Source organism: Canis lupus, chromosome 19 (assembly GCF_011100685.1).
Source record: "Canis lupus familiaris isolate Mischka breed German Shepherd chromosome 19, alternate assembly UU_Cfam_GSD_1.0, whole genome shotgun sequence".
Classification (NCBI taxonomy): Eukaryota; Metazoa; Chordata; class Mammalia; order Carnivora; family Canidae; genus Canis; species Canis lupus.
Window position 1 is genome coordinate 37,093,791 of NC_049240.1, and position 16,464 is coordinate 37,110,254.

The following is a 16,464-nucleotide window of genomic DNA, read 5'->3' on the forward strand; positions in this document are numbered from 1 at the left end:
CTCTGCAGAGATCCTTCCCCATCTGCCTCAGGCTCCTTCTGTCCCTTTGCCCCCCTCTTTCTTTCATTTTTAGTGGGTTAACCCCTCGGGGAGACTGAATGCTTTGACCATTACCCGCTTGTCTGCAGACTCTGATCTTACAATTGGCTGAATTACTATCTCTGGAGCAAAGGGGCCGGTTTATTTATTCCTTCCTGGAATTGATTGTTGTAGCACGTGTGAGATTCAAAGAACTGGGCCAAAGGGTTCTTGAACAACTTCTTTTAGGATTTCAGAGGGTGTGACGGTGATAGGACTTTTATTCAGAAATGAAACAAAAGAATTTTCAGAAGTCTGAAAGACAGTGAGACTTTACATAATTTTCATTTAACAAAATTCAATATAACAAATTGCACAAATTAACCAAATAACACTGATTATACAATGCTCTTTGAACAAACGAGTGTGTACTGAAGTAACCATATAGATCCTAAAAATATTTCTATTGGGCCTAGTTTACAAGCTCCTGTACAAAAGCAATTATAAATAGTTCACATCTAGAAAAAATACAAATAACCTTTAAAATAGAATTTATCCTCACATATAAACACTTTGTAGAAAAAAAATCTTAAAAAGTAAGAATTTTTTTTGTAGCACCAACCATTCATTTTATTTTTGAAAAAGTGAACATTACAGATAGGAATTTGCTTTCATTTCTAGATTGCCCACATTGTAATAGAAAAAGTAGGAAGATAAAAATCAACAAATACTGTTCAGAATCCTAGGCAAGCACTAAGTAGAAGAGGATGTAAGGAAATGTTTGGAGGGAAAATCTGCTTTTGAAAATAGAATTAGGTCACTTCCGATCCACTTCTCTTCCCGTCAATGTCACACTTTGAGTACCTGTTACATTTTTCAGTGGAAGCAGAATTATACTTACTACTAGAACCTGAATCTCTCTGGCAACAATTTCGAAATTGCACTGGAATTAAAGTTTGTATCACATTGAGATTGTGGGTTGGGGATGACCATGAGCCCTCTGGTTTTTGGCAGGCCCTGTCTTAGCTTTACAGAGTGTACCCACGAACAATTTGAGTACTACGATAGTGAAGTCAACAAACACCCCTAGCTGGAATTTTTTAAAAATATATTATCAACTTCTAACACTTAGTATGTCATTTCAAGAGCATGGCACGGATTCAATTTATTGCTGTCTTTTTTTTTTCTTTTTGCTACAAATATAATTTCTCTTCCAAAAATTTACAACTTCTGTACAAGTATTCAAAAAAAGTGCAAAATTAAGACTTCTGTATTGTGGGTGTGTTTACAGTTCATCCTCGTGACACACAACTAATGGAGCCTATCTTTATTGCCCTGTCAGAGAAGGAAGCTCCAGTGGGTTGTTTCTTGTGAATCTGACAATGGAGTCTCTGGTGTTGCCAGGGTTTATCGTTCGTTGCTGTCTCTATTCCCCCCCACACCCCCTCCCCGTCCCTCTGTTGCTTAAGTGCTCCATTTTCAGCTCACTAAGAAAAATAAAAAAAAAGGTCCTTTATACATCATTTGAACCCTGACTTGCACAGGAAGAGAAGCTATCATATAAAGAATCACTCAGTGATTCCAAATTGTCTACCCCAGGCCTATCTGAACTACTCAAAGATGCCTCTTCATTTTTTTCTTTTTCTTCCTTTTGTCCTTCGACCTTGTTCAGAGAGTTCTTCTCTCTCTCTAGCAACATCATAGTTTTGCTGTTATATTTACTGAATGACTCCAGGGAAATTTTGGATAATCTATTCTCAGGATCTTCTTTTGTTTCTTCAACTTGTTTCAATTTCTGTAATAAAAAGACAAAAATATTAGAGACATATTTCTTTGGAAAATCAAGTTATTCTATCCAATATTCAATTATTGTCTGCGTAATGTGCAGTTTAAAGGGATAGAGAGAACCTACAAGTCTTTAACAATCGTCTAGTATAATTAAAGGTAATAATAAAGCCAATTTTAGGGATAAATCAAGACTTTATTCATTTTACTGAGATAAATAGGTCTCGATTTGCAAACCAGTAAAGTGCCACTTAATTTCATTTTAAATGGATCTACTTGAAATTTGTTCAGGTAAAATGCCTTATATGTCTTCATCAAAGTTTCAAACTCCTCTCTTTTCTTACCAAGTATTACTAGTTGTCTTATTTCTAAATATAGATAAGGATTGAATTTCAGCCAGTAGTTGGGGTTGTACAGGGAGAAGAAGGCATATAATCCTTAAATTGCCATGAAATTTCAATACCTGTTAGACTTGTCAGAAGCATTGTCATCTTTCTGTTTTGTCCCTTTACAAGTCTTAAGATATTTGAAAGCGATCTCCAGGTCTGTGGGTCTAGATTCCAGAAAGCCCAAGGGCTTAAAAAACCATAATAACACTTCTGCCCATTAGTAACCTCTCCCCTCCAGGAGGCTCCAGTAATACCAATTACTGGATGTCTCTAGGACTTTATAAAACACTGCAGTCATATTCAATTATTCAATTATTGTGGGTAAACTCTGTAAACCAATGCATTTTCCAACTTCTGTTCTCTTTCAGGCAAAAATTCTATCCAAACACCGGGAAGAAGTAGGGACAGGGGCTTAGAGGTAATGATAGCTCCCGTTTAATAAGCATCCACCATGTAAAACTCACTGAATATATATTCTTTGGGAGCATTTTCACAGAGGACTTGCAAGTTACACAACCTCATTTTAAAGAAGAAATCAAGGCTCAGAGTGACAGAGTTATTTGGCCAAGGTCACTCAGCAAGTGACAGAGAACAGGATTTGAATTCCAAGCTGCTGGCTGCCTTCCATGCTCTTGTTCCTACTAAACCATGCTCTTATGTAATAAAGGACAAGATGTCCTATTGTTTTTTTTTTTTTCATTTTGCCACCCAAATATTCCACTTAAATAATTTACCAAACTGTCTCTATTACTATTGCCCCGGGCTCTGACAAATGCATTTCTGTTCTCCAACCCACCCCCTACATTGTTACGCTGGATGCACAAAGGTACAATGAAGAAACTGTGTTTTGATCGAGGGAACAACACACACAGCCCAAGCCTATGATTCTCATATGCTAAATATTTAATAGAAAGGGAAAAGAAAAAGAGATGGCAGTGGATGGCTTTGGCGTCCCAAGAGCAGACTGAGAGACAGTTTCTCTTTCCGTTATGGAAATGGCATAATTCTGTAAGAATAGTTGAAAATCATCCTTGAAGTGGTGCTTATGTCATTACACTGTTGATATCAAGGAGAATTACTATTCACAGAGTTAATTTTCAACCTCAGATGGCTGCCTTGAAACCAGAGGCAAGAACAGATTTCTAGGTGCTTCCAGGAAAGTGGCTCCATAATTAGGAATAACACCATGCAAAAGCCCCTTTTCATGCATGCCATGCCAAGTTTTAGACATTTCTTAAAAAAGATTTGAGAGAGAGAGAACAAGGGGGAGGGAAAGATAATCTTTTTTTTTTTAAGATTTTATTTATTTTTTCATGAGACACACACACACACACACACACACACACACACACACACACAGGCAGAGACACAGGCAGAGGGAGAGAAGCAGGCTCCATGTAGGAAGCCCGATGTGGGACTAGATCCCAGGACTCCAGGATCACGCCCTGAGCCAAAGGCAGGCGACAAACCACCGAGCCACCCAGGGATCCCCAGAAAAGAGAATCTTAAGCAGACCTTGCCCTGAGTGCAGAACCCAACTTGGGGCTCGAACTCAGCACCCTGAGGTCACAACCTGAGCTGGAACCAAGTGGATCACTTACCTGACTGTACCACCCAGGTGTTCCTAGGCATTTTTAAATAAAGATTTATATGGTACAATACAAAAAATAAATGGAGAGCAGGAAATGCTTTGGTGTACCTAATGCTGATACATAAAGGATGTTTATTGCAATTTTCTCCTTACCTGAATATCTTCTCCCATTTTCTTTATTCAAGAACCATGAGCATTTCCCTTGCCTATGTCTGGTCACAAATGGATCTCAAATTAATTCAATAAACACTCACTAGAGAAGCTAGCATGACACAGATGGAAGGTGTTGGTGTTGAGGATATACAGCGAAATAAAAGTGTGGCAGGTGTTGGGGATGGGGGTTGAGGCCCTGGAGTCAAACACACCTGAGTTTGAATCATAGCTTTACCCTTTTATTGGCTGGGTGAGTGCCCTTGAGCTCCCTTCTTCAGGTGTAAGATGGTCATAAGATATACCTCTCTTTCACGATTGTTGCAAGCAGTAGAAATAAAACACCTTGAGACACAGAGTAGTAGGTGCTCAATAAATGGTACAATGAATAAATTACAGCGAGGCAGGATTCTTACTCTAGACAGTGTTGTTGAAAGTGTTCTCCAGGCCAGCAGCATCAGCATTTGGGGGGAGCTTGTTAGGAATGCAAATTCTCAAGCCCCACCCAGACTTACTACATCAGAAATGCTCAGGCCTAGCAAATGTTGTTTAACAAGTTTCCCAGGTGATTCTGATACCTGCTAAAATTTGACAATCACCTAGTCGGGAAGAACCTGTAGTCTGGGAGGGAAGATAGATGATAATTCAGTGTATTGAGGTAGAAATGAGGAAGGAGTTATTTACCATGAAAACACCCACTGTGTCAGACATAAATAGTTTGCACCATGTTTTCCCAATGTTTCATGCTTGTCAGTTTGTTTCTTCAGTCGATTATAACAGAGGCCTATGGAGGTGATGAAAAGGAAGGAATGGCCCAATAAGAAAAATCACATGGCCTTCTCAGCCTTGCTTTTTATTTTCACAGTTTTTAATGAAAGGTGGGTACAGAGATAGTTCTTGACTATAAGAAAAACATTAGTGCCAGAGGGACCCATATGGCCACCTGGCATTTGGCCTCAGTGTTGGGGAGTGGTGAGAACTATGGTCAGCTAAAGGGCATGTGCCTGTTCTAGAGGCAGGAGCAACTTACTCCCGCCACACAGAAACGTGGGTCCAGAGCTCTTGATTTTAAAGAGGAGGTCATCAATCTAGAACAATATTTACTTATGTTTCAGATCCTCTGATGTTTAATTTATTTGCTTATATTAAGAAACAAAACAAAACAAAACAAAACAACAGGGACGCCCGGGTGGCTCAGCCATTTAGCTTCTGCCTTCTGCCCAGGATGCGAACCCAGGTCCTGGGATCAAGTCCCACACTGGGCTCCCTGCATGGAGCCTGCTTCTCCCTCTGCCTGTGTCTCTGCCCCGCTCCCCTCTGTGTCTCTCATGAATAAATAAATAAAATCTTTAAAACAAAACAACAGCCCCAAGCCCCACTGTATATGTCAAATCACAGTATTTGCATTGACTATCTGAGGTAGAAATTATGTTTTATACGTCTATGTCCTGCCTGACTGCCTCACCCTCCTTTCCCTACCAGCTTTCTCCCTAAAGGCCTCACCTCTTGCTCAGTCATCAGTAGATTTTCAGTGGAGACTTACTTGATGGGTTAACCCTCTCTGGCATCAGCGGAGCCTCACCTGTTTGCTTGGGTTTCTCCAGGGGTCCTGCCCATTAAGAATAAAAGCACCAAAGCAGCTTACTTCCTTGCCTCCAGTTAGAAGCATACCAAGCTGGCCTCAACATTATCTGGTCAGATCTCAGGTATTCTGCAAAAATGCTGAAGTCCTATAACGTTTACGCTTAAAATACAAGGAGGGCTTGAGGTCACACAATACTGTGCTAATGATGTATCTGTCAGGTGGTAACAAAACAGGGCACATTAGTTTGCAGCCACTGTATGTGAAGGTGCTTTGCAAACTAATCATGGTAATAACAGTTAGCATTTAATTGAGAGCCTGTTCCGTGCAGACACTCTGCTAAGCACGATGCACGGATTATCTGTTTTCATCCTCCCATCAATTCTGTGTGGTGGGTGTCATTAGTATGTCCATTTGGAGCCAATGGAGGCTTGAGGAAGTTAAGTCAGTTGTTGAAGGTCATGCAGTTGTTGAAGGTACATGGTGCAGTCTGGATTTGGACCCCGGGGAAGTTTGCCTGCAGAGATAAGGCTCTGGGAAAAGAGCTTTGCAATGAGCAGCCACTGTTAAATCTTTAAGAGGAGCATCTGAAGTAAGGGTTACAGGGCACAATGATAGTCATGATGACAAGCCCTGTAGAGATTAGGATTTGACAAGGATTGTGTAGGTTCCCTCGGACATCCTCATTTCCTTCATATACTGTGCCTCATCAGAATTCTGATAAAATCAATATACTACATTTGTCACCTATAGGTGGCAATAGTTGTACAGTTCACTTTTCGGTGGGGCTTTCTGTTGCACTTGGGGACCAGATAGGGCTAAACAGGGCAGGCAAAGATATGTTTTCATGTTTCAAATATGTGACTTTGCCATATTCTTAAAATCTTTTCCTGCCTTTAGTGTAACCACGGTGTTATGAGTGATAATTCAAGCAAGTAGACAGTGGCATCGTTTGCAGAAATCCCTTGGAATGAATTATATCTTAACTAATTTAATTCCTTGTAGTCAAATGTTAATCAGAGCAATCTACTATGCGACTGGCTGTGTGTGAATAACTGTGTGGTCTTGGGATCCCTGGGTGGTGCAGCGGTTTGGCACCTGCCTTTGGCCCAGGGCGCGATCCTGGAGACCTGGGATCGAGTCCCACGTCGGGCTCCTGGTGCATGGAGCCTGCTTCTCCCTCTGCCTGTGTCTCTGCCTCTCTCTCTCTCTCTCTGTGTGTGACTATCATAAAAAAAAAAAACAAAACAAAACAAAAAAAAAAACTGTGTGGTCTTGGTTCTCAGAGGGAGTTCCATTAGAGGAGGGGGCTCCTGGAATGATTCTGACAGGGGGATAGGATGAGAGGATACAGGAAGTTGTAGGGGGCATTCCATGGAGTTCCCACTAAATACGCCCCTGTTGCTTCCTCATCCCGTTCTGTGTCCACTTTAGGTCCAGTGGCGGCTCGAATAATCTCTCTCTTGCCCTTTTGGATTCTGTAAAGGACAGAATCACTGCAAAGACAGAAATAGCCATCAAGAGGTACCTATCTTCAGGGGTTTTAGGAACCCCAACCAGACTCGGTTAAGTGTCGCTCAGTACCTGGATTATAAATCATAAATAGCTTTTATTTCCAGAGAGTTTCTCATCCAAGATTTCACTTCACTCTTACATCAGTCTGGAAGGTGAGGGAGGCTGGTGTTGGCTGTACTCTCCATGAAGTATTTATGGAATTTGCCTTTCACACAAATTCAAATTCAGGGGAAATTAGACCTAGAAACTCAGTTTCCTGATTTTTCTTTTTTCTTTTTTTTCTTTTTCTTTTTAGTTTCCTGATTTTTCAACACAGAAATGCATCCCATTTTTTTCCAGCACAGTCAATAATGATCATGGAGTAGAGAGTCTGCCTAGACAAATATCCTAAACATGAGGAAGGATAATACTGGAGGTGATGTGGGCCCCTGCCATAAAGGAAAAGGTGAGGAGAATTATATAAGGTGATAGAGAAAAACTGAAGTGATAAACCAGAAAAAAAATTATATACATGCTTGCTGATATCAGCTTCAAAGAGATACATGTTGTACATGTATATAGCCAGACACTCCTGCCCAGAGGGGAGAAATAAGTAGGAAATCATGAAATAGTGTAATGGATTAGTGTTTAATGATGAAAGCTACTCTTTCATTATTTCAAACAAGTTCCCATCTGTTGATCATATCTTGAAAATATTGGTATGTCTACTGTAAGATGTCAGAAAGAGATTCAGATCATCTTAGGAAATTCAAATGCAGCATCATTCCTCAGCTGGGCATTAATACAAAGAGGACTGGCATCTTTTAGCACAAATTAATATAACCAGTACCTTTATCAACATAGTCTTGTTTCTCTCTATTGCTATAGAGATGCACTGCCAATCAGTTCAGGAAGACATGTGGTAGGAAAATAGCTACGTTTATGAGGTGTTTTTGCTACGTGTCATGTACTGGGTTGAATGCTTTGAACGAATTATCTCCTTTAATTCTTATTATCCCCATTATTTATATAAATAGGAAAATACTCTGTATTTTCTGCAAATACTAGCCACACACACCTGGCTAATAAGTTAGGGAGTCAAGATTTAAGCAGAAGTAGTCTGACTGCAGAATTTGGGATCTTAATCACTATGCACTAGACCAGGTGTTTGGAAACCAGGGTTTAGTTCTCTGGGATTGTGTTAATTAGCTGTGCGACCCCTCTATACCTTAGTGTCTTTACACTAAAGTTTTTAGTATCTTCTTGCTCTATAAAGCTCTGTGGCTATAAAATATTCTTAATTGGGTGTCTTCTGTGCATCTATTATTGGCACAATAAATAGCTCTCTTCCCCACCTTAGTTCTGAACAAACTGAAGACTAAGATAAAAAGAAAAGGCTGGTGGGAGAATAAAAAACCAGCTTTATTAATGAGAAAGCTTACATTGGAGAATGAGGTTTCCTGCTGCAAAGATGTGAGTTTCCTAGTACTCGTCCTAGAAATAGGCCTGGGAATTGGCAACCCTGGGCTGGGGGCAAGTGTCTTCCCATAGAGCCTGTAGCATAAAGGAACAAGACAAAATGTGTGCTTCTCACAGCCATCCTGACTCCAGAGAGGGGGTGGGAAGAGCAGGAAGTGAGTTTAACATTCCCTGTTCTCCTCTTACACTTGCTAATTATTTTTTATTTTTTATTTTTTTTTGCACTTGCTAATTAAATAAGCCACCCCTCCTTCTGACCAGGAGAAGTATATGGGGGGTGGTGGGCAGAGAGGCCAGGAGTGTTACCCTAGGAAGATCCTCCCACCTGAAAAGAAGCACCTGAAATTGGAAAGAAGTGTCCCCACCACGCTCCCTATCACCACCCAAACTTTTTCATTATGTATGATGATGCAGATTTTAACTAAATAGTCAAAAACGTAGTAAGGCCATGAAGATGCAAGAAGTAACCCTCGGGGGGCGGGGAATCAAGCTTATGGATGCTTTGCCACTTAGTTGTCATTAAAAATAATTTTTAGGGATCCCTGGGTGGCGCAGCGGTTTGGCGCCTGCCTTTGGCCCAGGGCGCGATCCTGGAGACCTGGGATCGAATACCACGTCAGGCTCCTGTTGCATGGAGCCTGCTTCTCCCTCTGCCTATGTCTCTGCCTCTCTCTCTCTCTCTCTCTCTCTCTCTCTGTGACTATCATAAATAAATAAAACTTAAAAAAAATAGTTTCTTTATAAAAAAAATAATTTTTAAAAAGATGCAAGAAACCTCAGACCGCAGTGAGTGGGGGTGGGGCAGAGAAACTTCTTCATGGGCAAAGAAAGAGGAGAGAGGTGATTTAGTAGATGTGAAAGACACGAGCTGCCAGGTGGGCACAGATAAATCTAATAGAGGAGACAGTCTGGCTAATCCTGGATGTTGGGTTCAAGTAAGATATGATTTCTCTCATCTGTTTCCTGGTGAGCCAATCTTGGGCACTGGGAGGACGGATTCATAGCAGAATTTTGTGTTATGCTCTTATTGCAGGAATGGGGAAGAGGTATTTTAATCCAGGGTTTCTTAGTCGAAGGTCTGTGCACATTGCAAAGTCTACGTTAAGTGATATTTGCTGGGGGAAGGCCAATCTCAAGAGAAAAGATGCAGCTAAAGTCATTTCTCTTTCCTCAGAGGCACTAATCTCTTCTTTAATGCCACCTCTTACTGTATTCCTGGCGGAGCTACTTTCTGAGTGAGACATAAAAATAGATAGAATGACCTTTGGTGAACACTAGAGACCCTCCAGACTTTTCTCGAGAGTTGTGGTGTTAACCCGGTTAACCGGGTCAAATTCCAACCCGGATAATTACTTTCTCCCCGTGCTCAGTTCCTTTTATTACCTCAACTGGACACATTACTCTTCACTTGCCCTTCTGAAAAATTAATGTGACGGATCAGTAATAGAGAACCACTCTCTCCATCCAATCGCTGGTGGGGAGATGCAATTCAGCACTTGGGGGCACTCTGTTTCCTTACGGGTCCTGAAGATTCTTCAGTATCTCCAGGGCAAACTGGTTTTATTAGGTGAAAGAGTAATTTTCAGCTGAGATGTGTTTTTCTGACTATATTATTAACTATACTGCTGTCCTCTACCAGGATCAATGACTTTTAGTGACCTGTGCTGGAACCCCTGAACCCAGAAGGGAAATATGCGAGCTTACTTTTTGGAAAAAAAAAAGAAAGTCAAGCAGAGAGAAGGTCAGTAAGGAAGGAAACAGGGCGGGTAGAAAATTATGCACCTTGTAGAAAGGAAAAGAACTAACTCAGAGATAAACAATGGCCCCACGGACATTTAAAAACTAGCTCCAAGAGGCAATAGGAGGGGGATGTCATTTTATCACAGAGATGGGAAATGCTCCCATATGGGGAAAATGGGGAGAAGGTGTGGGTCCAGGTCTGTCAACCAGAAGAGAAGAAAAAAAAAAAAAACACGGAAAATCACAAGTGTAGCTCATGGCAGATTAAGGCATTTGAGAAGAGGAAAGGCATGTAAATATAAGTTTGGGTAAAACTGTTATATGAACATGCAAAAAAGGACATGTTTGTGAGTTCTGCAAACTAACATCAGTGCCATCACTTGAAATGCCCATTTGAAAACATATTTTTTGATTTTTGTTGTCCAGGTTGTGGATGAATCTACAGATCTAATTGAAAATGTAGGTTGAAAAAAAAAAAAAAAGAAAAAGAAAATGTAGGTTGTTCACCTGAAGTAATGCATCAGATGTGATCAATAGTGTTCAATTTCTCCAAAAGCAAAATCTCTACTGTTTTAAAGTGACCTAGAATCAGGAAACAAGCCAGCTCATTGATACCAGCGTGTGTAATTAGCTTAACTAAATGGAACATACTTATCTGTGTTCCTAGATTCCTTTTTCTTCTTCCAGCACAATAATATTAACTAAAATTTTTATTCAGGAATGAGAATGGAGCAGGATCTGGCCTGGGAACTTCTAAATCTGCTTATTTTAGTGTCAGGGTTAATGATTCTGGCTCATAAGAGTGGAGGCATCAAGCCTTTCTGCCTTTAATTTATAGGTATTCTTATGAATAAAAATAAGTATATATCGTACTAACTTAAAAGATTGATCAGACATTTTTCTTTGACTAATCCTTCCATCATCGTTTCATGTCGTAAATCTGATACCTAACTGTCTAGCAAGCTGGCCCACGTCTGGCGTAGATGTCAGTGTGTGTCAGCATGAAGACGCCATGAACTTTGTCCGAGGAAAATACAGCATGAAGGGACCACTGTGTATCCCAGTGCCATTTTCACTTTGGAGTGACAGATTTGGGACTACTCTTGTAGGAACAAAATACACTTATGTGGAGGATCAGATGACTATGAAAAGGTTATACTATTTCTTTCCCCCCATGGAAGTTCTCCTTCCAAAGAAAGATTCCCCAATACCATTATAATGCTGGTCACCATAAAAGTATATCTGGAAGCGCTAACCTTTTATTCTGAGGTGTGCTGTGAGTGCCAAAGCCAGGAAGCAATATTTCATATTATTCATTAATCTATAAATAGGCAACCTGAAATTACTTCTAAAGGAATTTGGTAGACCATTTAAGGGTCACACTACACTATGGCATTCAATCTATTGGGTACTTTACAATAGCCATCGAGCCTAATGGGACTGCAAGGTAAGGTTTATCCAGCAACACACAGATGTTTGTGGATGTTAGAAAGTTCACTCTTTTCATATTTATACTTCATCTCCTAATGCAATTCATGTTTTGGTTTTAGGGCTGGTCAGCCTTCGCTTTGGATATAGTTATTCCCCAGGATATGTGACATAGTGACTCCTAGGGCCAGGGCACATCAGAATCAGCACCTATATATTGATCCTTGTTCTAAAGAGAGGATTCCTTGGTGGGAATTGTTCTAAAGACTTAGGAACATTGAGCTTTGCGTTCCGTGTTGTAGTTTGGTTTGTTGCAACAACTGTAAGATGTTCTTATTTCTCATTACCCGGTAAGCATGGGGTGGGCGTGGGGGTCTAGGATGGAAGGATGTGCTAGTTGGGAGAATGCTAGCAGGAGTCTGCTTTCATTCCGGATTCCATCCCTTGCTTTGCCACAGTATGACAGTGACATTCATTATTTCAACTCTGTACCCAGATCTTAATATTTAAATAGAGATTATGCAGCTCTTGCCACAGCATTTATTTATTTACTTACCTATGTATTCAACAGATATTTATTGAGCATCTACTTTGTTCTAGATAGTATTCTAGAGACCAGGGATAGAGCAGTATATGAGATAAAACTACTGCTCACATGGAATGTACATTTAAAAAATTCTTTAATACGATATCAATATAGAACAGAGCTTCAGATATTTTAGGAGATGGATCCCTGAGAAATGAGTTGGAATAGTCTATCCAGGCTGCTCTCTGGTTCTTAATAATGGCACTTAGAACACGAATTATCTTGTCAATCTCAGAGCTGTGGGTATGCCCCTTTTGCCCCAATTCTGTTTTTGAGTTAATGCCCTCAACTTGCTTAGCTTCTTTTGGTCTCCTTCTATTCTTTATCTGTTACAGCATTTGGGCCAATGTTTTTCACAGGTTAACTAATTACCGTTTCCATTCACCTTTCTCAACCTCTCTGTGGCTAGTCATCTCCTAAATTCAATATGCTTAAATGAGAATTTCTTCTCTTTCCTCTAATTCCATGTTTTTGCCAATAATAAGTTTTAGAACTTCATCCCTTTTTTTTTTTTTTTTTTTTTTTTTTTAGTTATCCAGAGCTTGTTCTGTTTCTATAATAACTCATCCACAGGATCTTTTTTTTTATTTCCACAGGATCTTTTTCTCTGTGAATTCCTGTCCATTTGACTCTGAACTTACATCTATTCTATTATACAGGCTGTTTTCATATCAATGTCCCACTTCTCAATTGGATTACACACTTCTTGAGGCCATGGACTAGATTTTATTCTGCTTTCTTTCTCAGATTCTGACACTACGTCTTGTATCTCTTGGAGTTGATATTCATTGCATATCAGTAAAGGTAGTCAGTCCCTATTAGATCTGCCTTTGCTACATCAGTTCCTCTGGAGCTCATAGACTTGACTGAGTTTTCTGTAACATCTGCTTTTCTGTGATGAAGAGACATGTAAAAAAAGATTATTTCAGACTTTCACTTGACTAATGATAGCACAGTTCCCAGACATATTAGTGGTGGCATGGCCTCTAGGATTCCAGGTTAGCATCAAGAACCAGGGCTACCCTTGGATTAATGGATGTGTGACAATTGTCTACTTTGGCAAAAGCTATTTCCTATCTGTGTCAAGAGCAGAGACAGGTACACTTATATATGATGGCCATCCTGGTCCGGCAGCTGTGCTTTGACTTGTCCCCTTTCTTCTCTACCCCCCAGGTGGGCATGGCCAGCAAGTTGAGTGAAGCAGCAGCTGCCATCACTTCCTGGAAATCCAGGAGCAATAGCCAAGACAATAAAGCTTCCCAGGGGGTGAAATGTTATTAAAAAAGATCAGGTCTATGATGGATGGCACAGATATTGGCTCTGTCCTTTTCTTAAGTGCTTCCTTTAGCCAGCGAGTACTACCTCACCTGATCTGAGCAAAGTGCTCAAATTCAGATTTTTATCTCTAAGACAGGGGTAGAGGGGAGCCTGGTGATGTGAGTGACAGTGTAAACATGACAATGATGACATTCTTAGGGGCAGCAACAAGACTGTTCAGGTGATAAACCCACCAATATTACTGGCTATATCAAATCATGAAGTTAAACTGTAGGGAGATTAAATTACAGCTGCCTTAGTACAAAATTCTAGTGCTGGACAGCATGCAATGCTTTTTGTTCTCTCTCTGCCACCTATAATATATTCAGTTGGCAAACTGACTCCTGCATTATAAAAGGTATTCTCTTCATAAACCACATAGGCTGGCTCAATGCTACTTTATGAGGTTTAATTCAGCTATCCACTACAATAAAAATAAACTTTATTTTTGTCTCACATGCACAGAACAATTTAATTTTTAAATTAATGTCAAAACGAAAGGCGCCTTGCTCCGGGTGAAGCATGTTTGCCCCACACAGCTGCGTAAACACAACTCGATCGCTATGAGAATTAAATGTGGATCAACAAAATCAATAGTTAATTGTATAACTCAGGGTCTTTCATTTCAGATCTAATCTGGAAAGAAGGTTCAGGGGATGTTTGCTTTTGATTTTCTTAAGATATTATTTAAAACCTTGCTGTCAGGCGGAAGAAGAGTTCACTAGGTCTTCACATCATTTCCCTAACTTGTTGGGCTTGTGAGCCGTCAAGATCATATGGACGGTTCGGCCTTTCCAGTCTTTACCTTCAAGCTCGGTGTCTTTATCAGCCAAGCTGCCTCGATTGGGCTCTCTGGTTGGCACTAATGTAAACAAACTTTATTGCAGCAAATAACCCAACTTAATAGGTGTCTCGGCTCCAGACATGGCTGTTTTAGTTGTATTATGTCCCACCTTTTGGTCTATTTTGCCATACTATCTATAGCGATTAGTCAGCCACCTTCACCCCCACCTGTGTCAGTAAAATATATTATCCTGTGAAGATGCACAATTTTTTTTGTGACATGGCAAGAAGATGTGAGTTGGACCTGTATGGGAAATATGCTATCTGTTCCGACAATCGGAAAGGGACCAAAGGGAGGGGGTGCTGCTGGAATAGAACCTATAAAAAGTCATCCAATCTCATTAGCCCAAATGGATGAGAAGGGAAGGAGGGCAGGCAGCCTTCCTTTGCAAAGGGAATAGTACAATAACATCCAGAAGACCATGGGGGTAACAGATGGACCGCCTTGACCCTTGTTATATTACTGCAGAGCTAAAAATGTACTGTTTGAACTTCGTTTCCCTTTAAAGTGTAACCTTTCATATAATAAGTTAAGCCTTGCTCTCTCTTACATATTGTTAGAAGCCTTCATCCATTTTGGGGAGTGAAAGCAGAATAATTCTTGAAATAATGAATCATTTTTCTTTTTCCAGCTTGTCTAGAAATCCCATGATTATTTTGCTGTTGCGGACAATGACCTTCTCAAAGGAGGCCTATCAAACGTTCAAGATAAATAATGAGAGGGTCTCTCTTTCCTGCCTCAAGGAAGAAATTGCATGGAGGGAAGATGTTTGTGAAGCCTCAGTATACCCATTCCAGGAAGGGCAGCAGCGTGCTCTGAGTGAAACGGAGCAGTGCATCCATTTCCGTGTGACCAGCGGCCCCATTCAGCAGGCATCCCGGGCAGCATCCTTGGAGGGATCTTGGGGAAGACACCTAAGCTCTTTACCCAGTAACGCTGGAATCAAAAGTTTCGGTGGTGACAGAGCACATTTTAAGCCTCCTGACTTGTTAGCAAGTAACCAAAGAGAGGAAGCTCTGGTTAATGCTCCTTCCAATGATAGAAAAACATGGTTCAGATGTAGTAGGTCCAGGAGCTAAGACTGACCATAATGAATCCCCCCCTTCCTCCCACACCCTCATCTTCCCACCTAGCACCAGATACTCAAAGGGTAAAAGGAGCCTTTCTTTTGTTCACCCCATGGAAGCAAGGTCTTACAAACTAGGTAGAGAGCTGCAGTTGAAATAGCAACTTGCCTATGATTCAAGTGCTTTGGGGATGCACAGGAGTACAGACCAGCTTCTCAGGGCAAGCGTTGCGTTATCTGTCCACCCTTTCATGGCTCTTGTACAGCTGAAGTCTCTGTGGACAGCTGAAGACACTGACCTTAACTTTGGAAGTAGGTACAAGACCTTCCCATATATGCCCCTCAGTCTCCTTATCTTTGTAGAAATTCCTCCCTTTCCCCATAGATGGCTGAGGGATGGCCAGGCTTGAGACTAGGGGAGGAAAATCCATTGCCACAGGGGGGGAACCTGACGTATGCACAAATGCACAGATGGTAGTGGGGACCGTGGAGAACTGCAGAGCCCCTGCCCCAGTTAGTGGGGAAGCTACTGCTTATTTAACAAACATCTGTGTAGCACTTGTGCTTGCCCTAAAGACTGGACAGGAGGCAAGTATCATTGGTTACACTATGTATTACATGAGAAAAAAGAGGCAGAGGAGCTACGTATCTTGCCCAAGGTGGATGTGAGATGCTAAGCAGAGCAGGATTCGCATCCAGGAGGCCAGCTGGAACTCTCCAGCTCTCAATCACTAGTCCTCCTGCCCCAGTGCTGGCTGACCTTTACCCCTGGGGGGAATGTGGGCTTGGTGTTGCTGAAACTTCTCATTTCTCAAGAGCAATGGCAATCTGGAATTCACATACAAAATCTCCTAATGTTTATTTAAAACAAATGTGTGGGTCAAACAAAACCTGTTTGTAATTAATTTGTGGTTCTCCCGTATTACAACCTATCAGCATCTTAGGGATATTAAGGGGATGGGGGTGACCTGAAGCTATTGGCAGGATGGTTAATG

The 16,464-nt window shown here is 40.9% G+C and overlaps 1 protein-coding gene across 11 annotated transcripts in view; it reads right to left on the reverse strand.

Annotated features, from left to right (window-relative positions):
* Positions 1-281: 281 nt before the first annotated feature.
* NCKAP5 (NCK associated protein 5) overlaps positions 282-16,464 on the reverse strand; it is a 973,837-nt gene continuing 957,654 nt past the window's right edge. For 10 of the 11 annotated variants that reach the window (XM_038565025.1, XM_038565023.1, XM_038565024.1 and 7 more), the window contains one exon: positions 282-1,813. In XM_038565025.1, the coding sequence (XP_038420953.1) occupies positions 1,532-1,813 (282 nt within the window). In that variant the 3' untranslated portion in view covers positions 282-1,531. The remainder of the gene's footprint in view (positions 1,814-16,464) is intronic. The other variant, XM_038565034.1, reaches the window with a different exon arrangement.